At 38.0% G+C, this 12,530-nt stretch overlaps 1 protein-coding gene across 3 annotated transcripts in view; it reads right to left on the bottom strand.

Annotated features, from left to right (window-relative positions):
* Positions 1 to 12,530, bottom strand: part of wdr62 (WD repeat domain 62) — a 34,767-nt gene that overhangs the window by 18,986 nt on the left and 3,251 nt on the right. For all 3 annotated transcript variants that reach the window (XM_077207645.1, XM_077207646.1, XM_077207648.1), the window contains exons 5-15: positions 10,576 to 10,746; positions 8,948 to 9,085; positions 7,773 to 7,955; positions 7,203 to 7,363; positions 5,103 to 5,292; positions 4,876 to 5,025; positions 3,525 to 3,688; positions 3,353 to 3,444; positions 1,175 to 1,300; positions 994 to 1,064; positions 36 to 157 (exon numbers count right to left, since the gene is read on the bottom strand). In XM_077207645.1, coding sequence (XP_077063760.1) covers positions 36 to 157; positions 994 to 1,064; positions 1,175 to 1,300; positions 3,353 to 3,444; positions 3,525 to 3,688; positions 4,876 to 5,025; positions 5,103 to 5,292; positions 7,203 to 7,363; positions 7,773 to 7,955; positions 8,948 to 9,085; positions 10,576 to 10,746 — 1,568 coding nt within the window. The remainder of the gene's footprint in view (positions 1 to 35; positions 158 to 993; positions 1,065 to 1,174; positions 1,301 to 3,352; positions 3,445 to 3,524; positions 3,689 to 4,875; positions 5,026 to 5,102; positions 5,293 to 7,202; positions 7,364 to 7,772; positions 7,956 to 8,947; positions 9,086 to 10,575; positions 10,747 to 12,530) is intronic.

Genomic DNA, 12,530 nt, shown 5'->3' with positions numbered 1-12,530 from the left:
CATAAGCGGTAGTAACACCTCACACGAAGCCCTACCTGATGTTGCGGTCCTGGCACGCAATGGCCGTGTGTGTGCGTGTGGCGTCCAGGTCCATGTCATACAGTGTGGTCTTCTCCACTACGTGATGAGATCGTGAGAAGTTCAAGCCCTCTGAGGTCTTTGAGGAGAGACACAAAACAACAATTGTTAGAAAGTACATTTTAAACAAAGTGAATAATTAAAAGCAAAGCCAAGAAATCTATTTGCATGTTCATTTTTCAGATGAACCCTTTGACACATGATGTCCACTACAGCGGACAGGTCTTTTAAAGCCTTTTAACCATTTCGTTCTTATTCCTCCATTTAAAAATTCCTTTTTAATGATTTAATTAAATTTGAATAGGTAAATAAAGCATGTCTAACTAATTTAAATCATGGAACTATATAATTTTACATACATTTATTAAAAGATTAGCAAAAATAAAATTAGGGTCCTATGACGCGTTTTTCCTCAAATTCAGTATTTTTTTGCCATTTAACCAGTTATTTATTTATATTATCCAAGCAAATATTTTTATAAAAAAGTATAAATATAAATGTATATATTTTGATTTTTTTTTTTAATATTTATATATATATACACTTTTTTATATTTATATATATATATATATATATATTTTTTTTTTTTTAATCTAATATAGAGTTCCATATTAAATTATTTAAATCAATAAGCATTTTTTTCTTTCCCTTCTTGATTTAATAATTGATGCATCACAGGGTAAAATATTTTTTTTAAAAAAGTAAACAAAAAACTAGAATGTGGAGTCCATGGCATATTTAGCCTGCATATTTGTTGTTGAGTATCTCCAAACGCATGATAATATTTTGAATGATCTGTTCCAGGGATGCTTATCTATCCGTGTGAAATCTCTATGCAGTAAATATAAGATACCTTTATAGCATTAACAGTTATAACAGTAACACAAATCTGAATGGTAACCACTTCATCATCACCTTCTCAGCAGATCGAAAATAGATGCTCTTGTCAGCGCCACAGCTGACCATAGACAGCTCTGAACTCAGACCTACAAAAACACGTGCACGGAAGACAAGAAATGGATGAAATGTCAGAATAGCCGAAAGATTTGGTCTTTTCAGTGTATGAACATTGAGTGTTTATGGACTGTGAACTGACCTGTGAATTTGATGGCAGTGATGGAGGCCGAATGATCGTAAACCGTCTGCACTAGGTTGCATCTCTCCTCCATGTCAAAGATGTGAATGAGCCGATCACGACTTGCAGAAGCCAGCAGATGCAAACCTGACAGGAAAAACACACTCTTCTGCACTGTAGATAATGACAATTTGTAGTGTTATACACTACAATGAGCCGATCTTAGCACGTCTAACACTAGCATACATTTCTCCTCAAACTTAGAGTAACTTCATCGATTTTCAACCCGCTTTGCATTGTGATTATGGTTGGGTATCGTTTGAATTTGAACGATTCCGAATTCGATTCCTTGTTTCGATTCCGGTTCCTAACGATTCTCGATTCCGATTCTTTTAAGAGGCAGGGTCAAAAAAAGTTTAGGATATTTTAAATGAGCTAGCTAACCAACGATCTTTCTGAAGGAAATAGTCTGACCTTCTCCATCAATTTTAATTCTATGAACTTTTTACTTTTTATGAACTTTACTATGAATTTCTCACAGGGTTGTTTTCAACTACAATATAAATATCAAATCTATGAACTTGAATATAAATATTATAAATTATGAATATATTTTCACAGGGGTACACTTTCCTCAAGAGAGCTTTATTTTTGAAAACCTCATGAAAACACATTTACACGTGAGTGTATGATGCTGCAGGTACTTAAACATGTTACCGTGCTCCCACTGATGGGCTAACCTAGTGCAGAATAGCAAATAAACAATAAGAAACAACTTGTAAAACCTTCGTCATCTGGCGAGGAGAGAGCAACCAGCGAAATAACCTGTGCTCCGAACAGCGTCGAGAGCACTTTTGGAACATATCCATGCCTTGGTTTGATACTGCGTTCACACCAGACGCGAATAGAGCGTCTGGCGCGAGTGATTTCAATGCATAGACGCGTTATGCGCGTAAAAAATTCCTGTGGCACGAATGGGGACAGGCCCGCTTTTCAGTTTATAATGTCTGTTTATATAGACGCGAATACTCCTTTTTTACGTGCGTCAATTCCGCTCGTGACGCGCAAATGGATTCAAAGTGTTCAAGCGTATAACTAGGCGCGAATTTAACGCACTATTAGCAGCATTAGGACGACTCTCGAGTTGCTTCGCTCGGTTATGCCAACACTTCCAGTGGACGCTTCTTTGTTGGTGTTCAGCGGTTTCTTCTTCCGGTCGACGGACTGTGAATCGAAACTTGGAAATCGAAATTTAAACTTTTGAACGATACCGGGAAAATCGCAAAGCTAGTCTCGGTTCCAATCGATACTCGATACCCAAGCCTAATTGTGATAGTAGTATATATATGTAGTGTAGGTAGTATATATAAAGGAACAATGTTTACTCCTCCTCCGTGTTGAGAAAAAAAAGAAAGAAAAACAAAGTGTCATCCGGGGGACTTTTGAAAGCTCCAGATCATATTTCCGCATTGTGTATCCCCGCCCACAGACCGTCGGATCGACAGAGGGTTATTAACAGAACAGTTATTGTAAGAGTATGGATATTATCTCTGAAAATGGTTTGAGTGGTTGAGTACTGTCAACTGAAAATGGTAACATACTGTCACTTTAAACAGAATTATGGTAAAAAAGAAACACTATGACGACAGCTTTCTGATCTGAATGCGACAATGGCAGTTTCTTTCAGTTTTTCCCTCCTTTCGGCATACGTTGACTACAAGCACAGAGATTTTTCACATTTCTTTTTCACAGTTCTCTCTGTATTCTCTTCAGCTTTTAGCCACTGCCCACAACACGTTGAATCCTTCACTGGAAACCGAAAGTAACTCACTCCCACTAAACATTTACTCCTTGAATTCTTGCACCTTGGAACCATAAAAGTCGACACCATTATGACTGAAAGTTTGCTAAGAGGCATTTCCTACTAAAGCAAGGCAGTATTTGACTCCTGTCAAGCGTATCCATAGCAGACTGATGGGACTAGCCTTGGACAGCAGCATGTCCATGTCCCTACCTCTTTGGCAAAAGCGCCTTTTTTCTCAGTTCGATCTGGTAAGGTAGCATTAAATAAAAAAAATAAAAATCACCTTTCTACTGCATAGCCTAGTTTTACTGAAAGCTCATTTTGCCAATGGCGAAGTATCCCTCTAAAGTAGTTGTGCCTTACAAAATATGTATTTGAAATAAAGTCTCACTTACCGGTCTCATTAGGAGAGAAGGCTAGACACAAGACCTCTGAATCATGAGCCTCGATTTTCAGCAGTTCGTCCATAAACTGCAAGCCGAAGATCCTGAAGAGGAGACCATCAATTCAGCATATATATTTAGATTTAGGATTTAGTTTTCTGCACAGACCCCTCATTCCTCTCACCTCAGGTTCCCACTGCGGTCTCCAGCAGCCAAATGCTGCCCATCTGGGCTGATTCCCATCACCCTGATCCCAGATTTCCCATCCTGGCTTCCTCCCTCGGCTTTCTCAGCCTCAGCTTTGAGGTACTGCGTGTCATCGTCCACATATACTATCCTTACAATGTCCTGAAACACATTCACAAACAATAAATCAATGAACACAAGACGACACTGGCAAACCATTCTGTCATCATTTACTCTTTGTTCCTCCATATAAATCAAATGGATTAAACCAAGTCACCCAAAAATGAAAATTTTAACCCTTTAAAGGGACATTGTGTAGGAATTTCTCCCATCTAGCGGTGAAATTGTATTTTGCATTCAAACGAATTGTGCTCTCCAGCACCTCGCTTTTTCAAATGCGTGTTGCAACTACGGTAGCTGTTATGTGCCAAAAAGCTATGACAGGATGTCTTCTAACAGCACTTCGTCGAGTTTTCCTTCGGGTGAACAGGTTTGTTATTTCAAACAAACTGCAACTTGACACAACGAACAAACGAATGTTACAGTATGAATAATAACAGTGCAATGCAGCCTTTTAAACTTGCCGGGACCGTGACAAGCGCCTCTCACCGCTCTGCTCCTCCGTTTCGGCTGCTTTCAGTCACTGACGCTGGCTCTGAACGAAAACGTGTTGGCCTAGTACTTTTATTGACCCTCTCTGCTATTATAGTTTTTCAAGATGGCGGAACGACATGGAAGCCTACCCTACATGTGACCTACCCGTCACATGTATATAAAGATAATAAATTCTTTGTTTACGAAGATAAATCCGAGAATTGGCAGAGGTATATGTACACCATTGAGGACATATTTATGAATACAAATATTGATTTTAGATAATAAAATACCTAAAAAAACTACACATTGTCCCTTTAAGGATATTCAAACCAAGCCATCAAACGGACATCAGAGAAGGAAAGCCAATCCAGAGCTGAAGCAAATTTTCTGATTTTGATTAAAGACAAAACATTTTTTTTCTTGTGTATTAAGTTGCACATTAAGTTAATGTGCGCTAACAAAGTAAATGGGGTCAATTTTGATTTCATGACGACTTTAATATATTCATTTGCGTTTCAAAGATGAACAAAAAGTCTTTTAGGAGGACGTAAGGGTGAGTAACTGAACGGAGTAACATCTGGCACAGTCGTAGTCATCAGTACTGTGATTTGTTTAAGCAATATTATCAATTAAACCAAGCCTAAACAAATAAATAAAAAGACAAAATATACACTCTCTGCTGTTCAGACAAATCATGCAAATATTTGTGAAAACGTTGATGTCCCGCCCGATGCAGTCTAGCGGTACCGTACCTGGCTGTAGAGGTTGTGTCGAAGGCCGAGAGCGGAGCCGTGACTCTGTGGCGACTCACTTCTCCACAGGCGGATGGTGTTATCAGATGAACAGGTGAGGAAAGATCCAGGCGACAGACATGCTGATGAATCTTCAAGATCAGGGTAGGTCTGCAGAGGATACATTTATGCATTCATAAATGATTCATCTGATAATTTCAACATGAACTGGTCTGAGAGTAACACACCTCCACACTCCACACACATCCGCTGTGGTACAGAGCTGAATACACCTTCCCAACATTGCGAATGTCCCGCACGTCCCATACGTACACACTGTGGTCATTATACACACACGTCAAGTGCCTGGTCACAGGGTCAAAGGTTAAAGCCAGGGTATCTGGATACTGTGCTTCTGGGTTTGCACCGAACAAATGCCTATAAAAAGAGAAAAGATATGCAACATTTGATGTTTAACGTTTGATTTTAAAATGATGTTTAACGGAAAATGTTGAAACAATTATATATATATGAGATCATTCAAACCACAAGAACACTGGTAATGAATTTATTTTGCCAACATTACAGTTATATAATAGTATATATTATAGTTTGTTCATATTTTTTGTTAATATTTCGAATTTTTTTTTTTTTTAATAATCTATATTCATATTAATTCTAGTTAAAGTTGTAATAATTTCGTTTGTGTCATTTTATTAGCTTTTTTATAAGCATGTCTATAGTTAAGTTTATTTAGTTTTAGTTAATGTAGCACTAGCTGAAAAAAAATAAGTTTATATATATTTTAAGTTAATGTTTAATTCAATGAATGCAAGTAAATCAAATTAATCAACATTAAACTTAGAATTAAGACATATAGCTTTAACTTTACAACTGTTCTAAGTATCGCATTTTCTGGTGTAAAAGTTGTGTTCTTTATCATCTGAAACATGCAGTGATTTATAATCCAAAGTTAAGGAACGCCAAATGCGCCATTTTTGTGCGTTACTTTTTAACAGATTTTAATATACGAGTGGAGTACAAAGAATAAAAGTTTTAGAATAAATGGTAGCGAATATAGAAACATTTGGATTTGTGAAGAATGAGGTAAGTGAGATCATAAATCTGGCATACGTCATATCCTGGCTTTCTATTCTGTTTGGCAAGCTTTGGACAATATTCCACTGGACTACACGTGAAATCTTGTTTCTCCTCCCACATCCTCATTCACTCACACACAGCCTTTTAATGCAGGAGATTTATTTTATTAAACATTTATTTCGTTTAAAGTAGAAAAACTGTAGATCAGATGTAGTTTTACTTAATGATTACTGTAATTGAGTTTGTTTTTTTGCACATGGTAAATGACGGTAAAGAGTGAGTTTCAATATTTCATCTCACTTCACATTTAACTTCCCAAATTCCCACATGCCAGCAATTCAGTTTAGCTTTAAATTAAGTTGAGACAGTGTTTATGTTTTTTTTTTTTAATAATGAATGACACTATAAATAGTTTATTTTTATACAATCCTTGTTCTGAACACCACAAAAGATCTTAAAGTTTAGTGGAGTGATGGAAACTAAAATAAAATGTTTATAGTGTTTATAATGTCTGTAAATATTTCACTTTAATTACCAGTATTTTACATTATTTCAGACAGTAATAATAAAGTGCGACTTGTACATCTTGCAACTAGTGTGTTTTTTTTCTCTCAGCAATGAAATTTTGACCCAGTCTCGCACTCTAGATGGAGTGTAACAGAAACACAGTGGTCTCATGACACTGAAATGGCATTGGCATGCAAACATTAATGTATGTGTTGTTAAATTGCAAGAAAAAGAAACCAATGCGTTAACCAATTGATTGAAAAGTTTAAAGGGGTCATATGATGCCATTTTAAAAGGTCATTCTTTAGTTTATTAGGTGTACTAAAATAGGTTATAATCGTTTAAGGTTAAAAAACACATTCTTTACATACTGTCCATTATTGCAGCTCCTCTATTCCCAGTCTGCCTAAAAACAAGCTGATTTCTACAAAGCCCTTCCTTCGAAAAACCCATAGTGCTCTGATTGGCCAACTGCCCCAGTGCACTGTGATTGGCCAAACGCAAACACCTCAAGTATGTGTCGGAAATATAAAGCCCCATACCATAATCACGAGCTTCAGCTTCCTAGGCTTCTATGCAAATATATACAGTTAATAATGTTATCTGTATTCAAGTATCAGTTCGAAGACGAGTCAGATTCTAAAAATGTGAATGGTCAAGCAGGAAAACCTCAAAAAGCATCATATAAGCCCTTTAAATCAACAAACGTATGGCGGTCTCAGCTCTATGACGTCTCTTACCCAGGCTGTGTGCCCTGAGACACATCGACTCCCAAGCAGTGTGGCCGGTGCAGAGTGGTGATGTAGCGCAGGTCCTGAGGGCTGAACACGCGCACCGTCCCGTCAGCACAACCGCAGAAAACAAACGTCTCGCTCACCGACAAGCACTGCGCTGACGTCGTCTACAGAAGCAAAACAAAAACACCACAGCATATAGCACTATAGTCAATTTTCTTAAGTCAGACATTACTTTTGGCCACTACTGTATATTTATATTCTTATCCTTCTGGTATTCATTCACGTTTATTTCGAGCAGTCACATTAAATAGTGCAAAAAACGGTATTTATCATTTGAATGTCATAATAAAACAGGCAGAATTTGACAGCTGACACTATGTTATATATCAAAAGTAACAAAGCTTATTGCCATTTCTTGGATGGGTGGCAAAAAATGACTAAATCTTTAGTAATGTTTTGATTTGAGAATCGATATCAGATTAAAACCAAGAAATGGATTTTGTCAACTCACCCCTATTAAAGGGGTTTGGATGGATCACTGTAATGAAATGAAGGCACTTGCAAGTAACTTGCCTTGAGATCAACCCAGGAATCCAGCTGTCGGTTGGTGTTGAACTGGCACAGCAGACCCGTGTGTGTGATGCAGTAAGTGCTGCTGGCCATAGAGCCGCGGCCACACGCCAGACCGCAGAACTGACTGTTCTGGTGCTCCCCGAGCAGCCCCGAGCGACCAATCAGAGGCACTGTGCTGTTCACCTGCAGGACACAACCAGCACAACAGCTGACAACCTCCACAAGTGACATGAAGAAAGTGTGTGCATATGTGTCGTGCTCTATTTGGTTAGAAAACAAAAACCCAGGCACAGAAGGATGTGGGCAAACAAAGGAAACTGCACTAAACACTTCGATTCATATCAGCACACTTGAAGTTCTAATGTTGTGAAAAGAACTGAATTATCATGGCACCAAAATAAATTTGCAGTGAAAGTGGCAGTATTTCCTTTGCACAAAGCATACACCGGTGTAAGATAGTGGCAGATGCTATTTGCACCCTTAGTGTTGTAGTACATAATAAAACAGCATGCAATAATAAAACATTCTGTGTGTATATATGTGACCCTGGATCACAAAACCAGTCTTAAGTAGCACGCGTATATTTGTGGGAATAGCCAACAATACATTGTATGGGTCAAAATTATCAATTTTTCTTTTATGCCAAAAATCATTAGGATATTAAGTAAAGATCATGTTCCATGAAGATATTTTGTTAATTTCCTACCGTAAATGTATAAAACATTTATTTGTGTGAGTAAATGCAGCACAATCGCGGACATAAATGGACAACTTTAAAGGCGATTTTATCAATGTTTCGATTTTTTGCACCCTCAGATTCCAGATTTTCAAATAGTTGTATCTCGGCCAAATATTGCCCTATCCTAACAAACCATACATCAATGGAAAGCTTATTTATTCAGCTTTCATGTGATGTATACATCTCAATTAAAAAAAAAATGACCCATATGACTGGTTTTGTCATCCAGGGTCACATATATGCTTATATTTATTAAAATCTTTAAATGGACGCAGCTATATTGGTTAATTACTTATCCCTCTACAACTACACCGCAAGATCCATAACATTTAAAAACAATTATTAAATTGATTCTGAATATTAAGTATTTCTTATCTTTAAGAAAAACATTTTCAGTGCATCTGTAGACTGTAGCAACATGTGCCAAGCGTCTCACCCGTCTTTCCTTTGAGGCGTCAAGGTACCAGAACTTAACATGCCTGTTCCCCGCCGTTACGAAGTAGCTGTTGTCCTCCGAGAACGATACAGCAAGCACACGGCTGGACACCTTATTGGATGCGATAACAGTCCCCTTCTACAAGCAAGGAAAAGGTTTAAAAGCATTATTTATATGTTCTTGTAAACCAGACTCACAAGCTGCGTCCCGATTGGCAGATCCCTATGCAGTGTCCACTACTCCCAGAGAAAATCCACATTTTGAGTTCAGATTCACAAGAATAAGTGAGTGACGTCTTATTTACTAACTGGGAATCGCAAAATACCAAATGATAGAGTTGCGAAGTGTCTATTTTAAACATGGAGCAATATAATACAAATAATAATATAACTATATCTATAATCTCTATATCGAGAACAAGAGCAAGCAAGTCTGTAGGGAATAGTGTAAAGTCACTCAGCTTTCACAGTAACAACCATTTGTTTGTTTTCTGATACCATGTGAAAGTAAGTGATAGAAATTAATCATTTTCATTTTGAATTCAGGTTATTGTTCACAATATAATGATTTTGTTTGTTCAAGGTAGAGTATGTAAAAGAAATATTCTTTTACATACTCTAGCGGTGTATGTGTCGAACTTGTCCATGCACGCACGAGTATCCTTTGAAAGCTGTCCGGACATGACTAGAGCTTCCCACAAGCATTTGAAGACAGCATTAACAATGATGACATAATAATACACCTGATTCTTTAAAGTACAATAATCTAAAGTCTCTTTAAAGTTTCTTTAAAAATTCACTGCGTTTTAGACCCCTGTTTAAACCTGGTATTAAGATGCGTTTTGGTCGATCGGATCACAAGTTGACGACGCTAAATACAGGTGTAAACTGGGTCTAAAACTTTGAGCTTGTCCACTTTCCACCACTTCCAGAGGTAGTCGAAAACATTATGGGAAGCACGCTAGCCAGACGGGATTAAAACTTTGCCGGATGGAGACCCAAGTTTGGTTTGAAGATTATAATCGTACCAAGTACAATGTTCTCTCACCATTCCTGATTTCTGACACACACTCACAGCCGTTCGGCATCTTGCGTCTGTCAGATCAGAAACTAAAGCTGCTGCTCTCTGTGTTTTCCCATGGTCTCCTGCGTGTTCATATGTAAATTGCGCGAGCTTATTTTGCCCATTAGATCAAAAAACACACATTTACCACCCATAGATCATCCTCCCCTCGAAGAAATCAGGACAGAAGTGGGTGAAAGTGGACAAAAGAGAAACAAACGGGGATGTGTCTCTCGTTTACTTGTGATCCGATCAACCAAAACGCATTTTAATACCAGGTGTAAACACAGGACCTCAGAGGGGAAAACATTTGAACAAATTTGCTATTGCCATTAAATTATGCAAAAGCATGTCATTTTTGCAACATCAGCGGCAGAAAACAATTGCAAGAACACAGTTTCAAGCCCATGTAGAAATGAAAATGGACAAGATTACAAGAATACTAATATACTGCCTGTAAACACACTATTGTCTTTGTAATATTAAACTCAGAGTCCAATATTGCGTTTCTGAGGTTAAACAACTATTCATGGTATCCCGGGCCGGCAGACGTCTGTCCAACCCACCTTCCACTCCCAGACGCTGACGGTCCTGTCGTGCTGGTATCCCACAGACACTATATAGCTCCCGTTGGGGGAGAACGACACACACGCCACCCCGTACTTGTGGCACTGGACCTCTGCCACCTGCGCCCGCTCTGCCACGTCCCACACACGCACACAGGGCATGTGCCCGCTCTGCCCAGCAACAGGGAAAGACACAGTGAACAGATGAAGAGGAGTACAAATAATGCATAAAATCATAATACATGTCTGGTACCCACATCCAGATTTGTCTACCCTACTATACAGAGTGCAACAGTAAAAAATACTTATTTATTTTCTGTATAGGGGGAACTTATTTTGAATGCTAACTTATATAGCTTTTAGGACAGACCTACTGTGGGCTAAGAGGCTGTTCATCCATTACATATGCCTTTGTTGAAGTTGAAGTCGTCAGTTCACATAAAGCCCCGTTCACACTACAAAAGACACGATACCATTCATTTCAAATGGGGAACGGGCGATTTCCGGCGACACGTGCGACAGCGACCGTATGGGCCGTGTCTGGCGACGCGACAAAGTTGAGATCTGTTTAACTTCAGCCTCAAAAATCTCCACCAATCAGAGAAACAAAACAAGCAAATCACTCCAAAATAACTCTTTAGCCCCGCCCACTCCCACAATGCACTGCAAATGACAGAGTCAAGCTGTGTCCAAAATGACGCCACCATACACTATGTACTAGTACTATATACAAAACATCTAGTGTATGAATTTTATATGGTTATTTTGACACTATTTACACTACAAAACATAAGTCTCCCTATGCTATCAAACTGCTTAAATGTTTTAAATATTAATTTTGCAATATACTGAATAAATTGATTCTACACTCATGTATTTAAAACAGTAAATTTACATTTGTTTATATTTTTATGATGTCATTTGCAATGCTTCATGGGATTTTAGTTCTTTTTCTCATTAAAAAGATTAAGTACAGTCCTGTACCTATCTTTATCCGATTTTGTACGGTTCATGGTTATTACTCATTAAAAAAAAAACTTTAAATCCCTAGGAGAAAAATGAAAGGAAAAAATAAAATGCATCCGGAACCAATTGCGCTGAAAAGGTAGACGTGCACTCTATTGTGGCCAATAATGAGATTAAACGTGACTATATTAAAAAATCCCTTTCAAGGAAAGTCTGTTCACTCAGCGGCCATATTTGCAACACCTCCGGAAAGCTACTTTCGGCATCCAAGACAAAGTCCTGTCTACTTGAATGAGGGAATCCTGAAATCTCAAAAACTGCTTGCTTAACTCACAATTAAATAACATTTCAAATCAGCAACAAAATCTGACATCAACTGTCCCATATATGTTCCTTAAGCTCAAACGGCGTAAAAAAAAAACGTATATTTCATAAGCAGGCATCTCAGAACACTGAATGCATTTATGGCGACAGGAGCTTCTAACAGCTGCGATGACACCATGACTTCTATACATAAAGTCTTAGCTATATTAAAAACCTATTAATTTAGGCTAATGTAGTAGGTAATTTGGATATTTTATTCGCACACACTCTGCAGAAATGGTATGAGTAGTAGACAGTATGCAATTGTAGATTCGAGTTTAATTTACTAGTTTTCAACAAGTTCAGATAGTGAGTGAAAGCATGAGTGGAAAAATCGGCCACTGATAAATAATCATGCGTCAGGGAATGTAGGACAACATGTGCCTTTCAAGAGTTTAAATGGTGACTAATCCTCCTCTAAACGCAGCTGCAGTGATATGAATCTTGTGACTCAAGCTCAAACTTAAACCGTTGAAGAAATATTCACACAAAACAGAGAATTCTGTATCACCGCCCTTCCAAACCCGTCTTAGGGTGTGAAACGCACAAGGAAAATATCCAAAGAATCTTCCAGTGGCTTATTTCACTCCATTTCTTTCTTTGAGTGAACCATTATTTTAATTATC

This window comes from Siphateles boraxobius, unplaced genomic scaffold (assembly GCF_051911475.1).
Source record: "Siphateles boraxobius isolate OS27281-9 unplaced genomic scaffold, OSU_SipBor_1 6, whole genome shotgun sequence".
NCBI lineage: Eukaryota > Metazoa > Chordata > Actinopteri > Cypriniformes > Leuciscidae > Siphateles > Siphateles boraxobius.
This window is presented reverse-complemented; position numbering and strand designations above follow the sequence as displayed.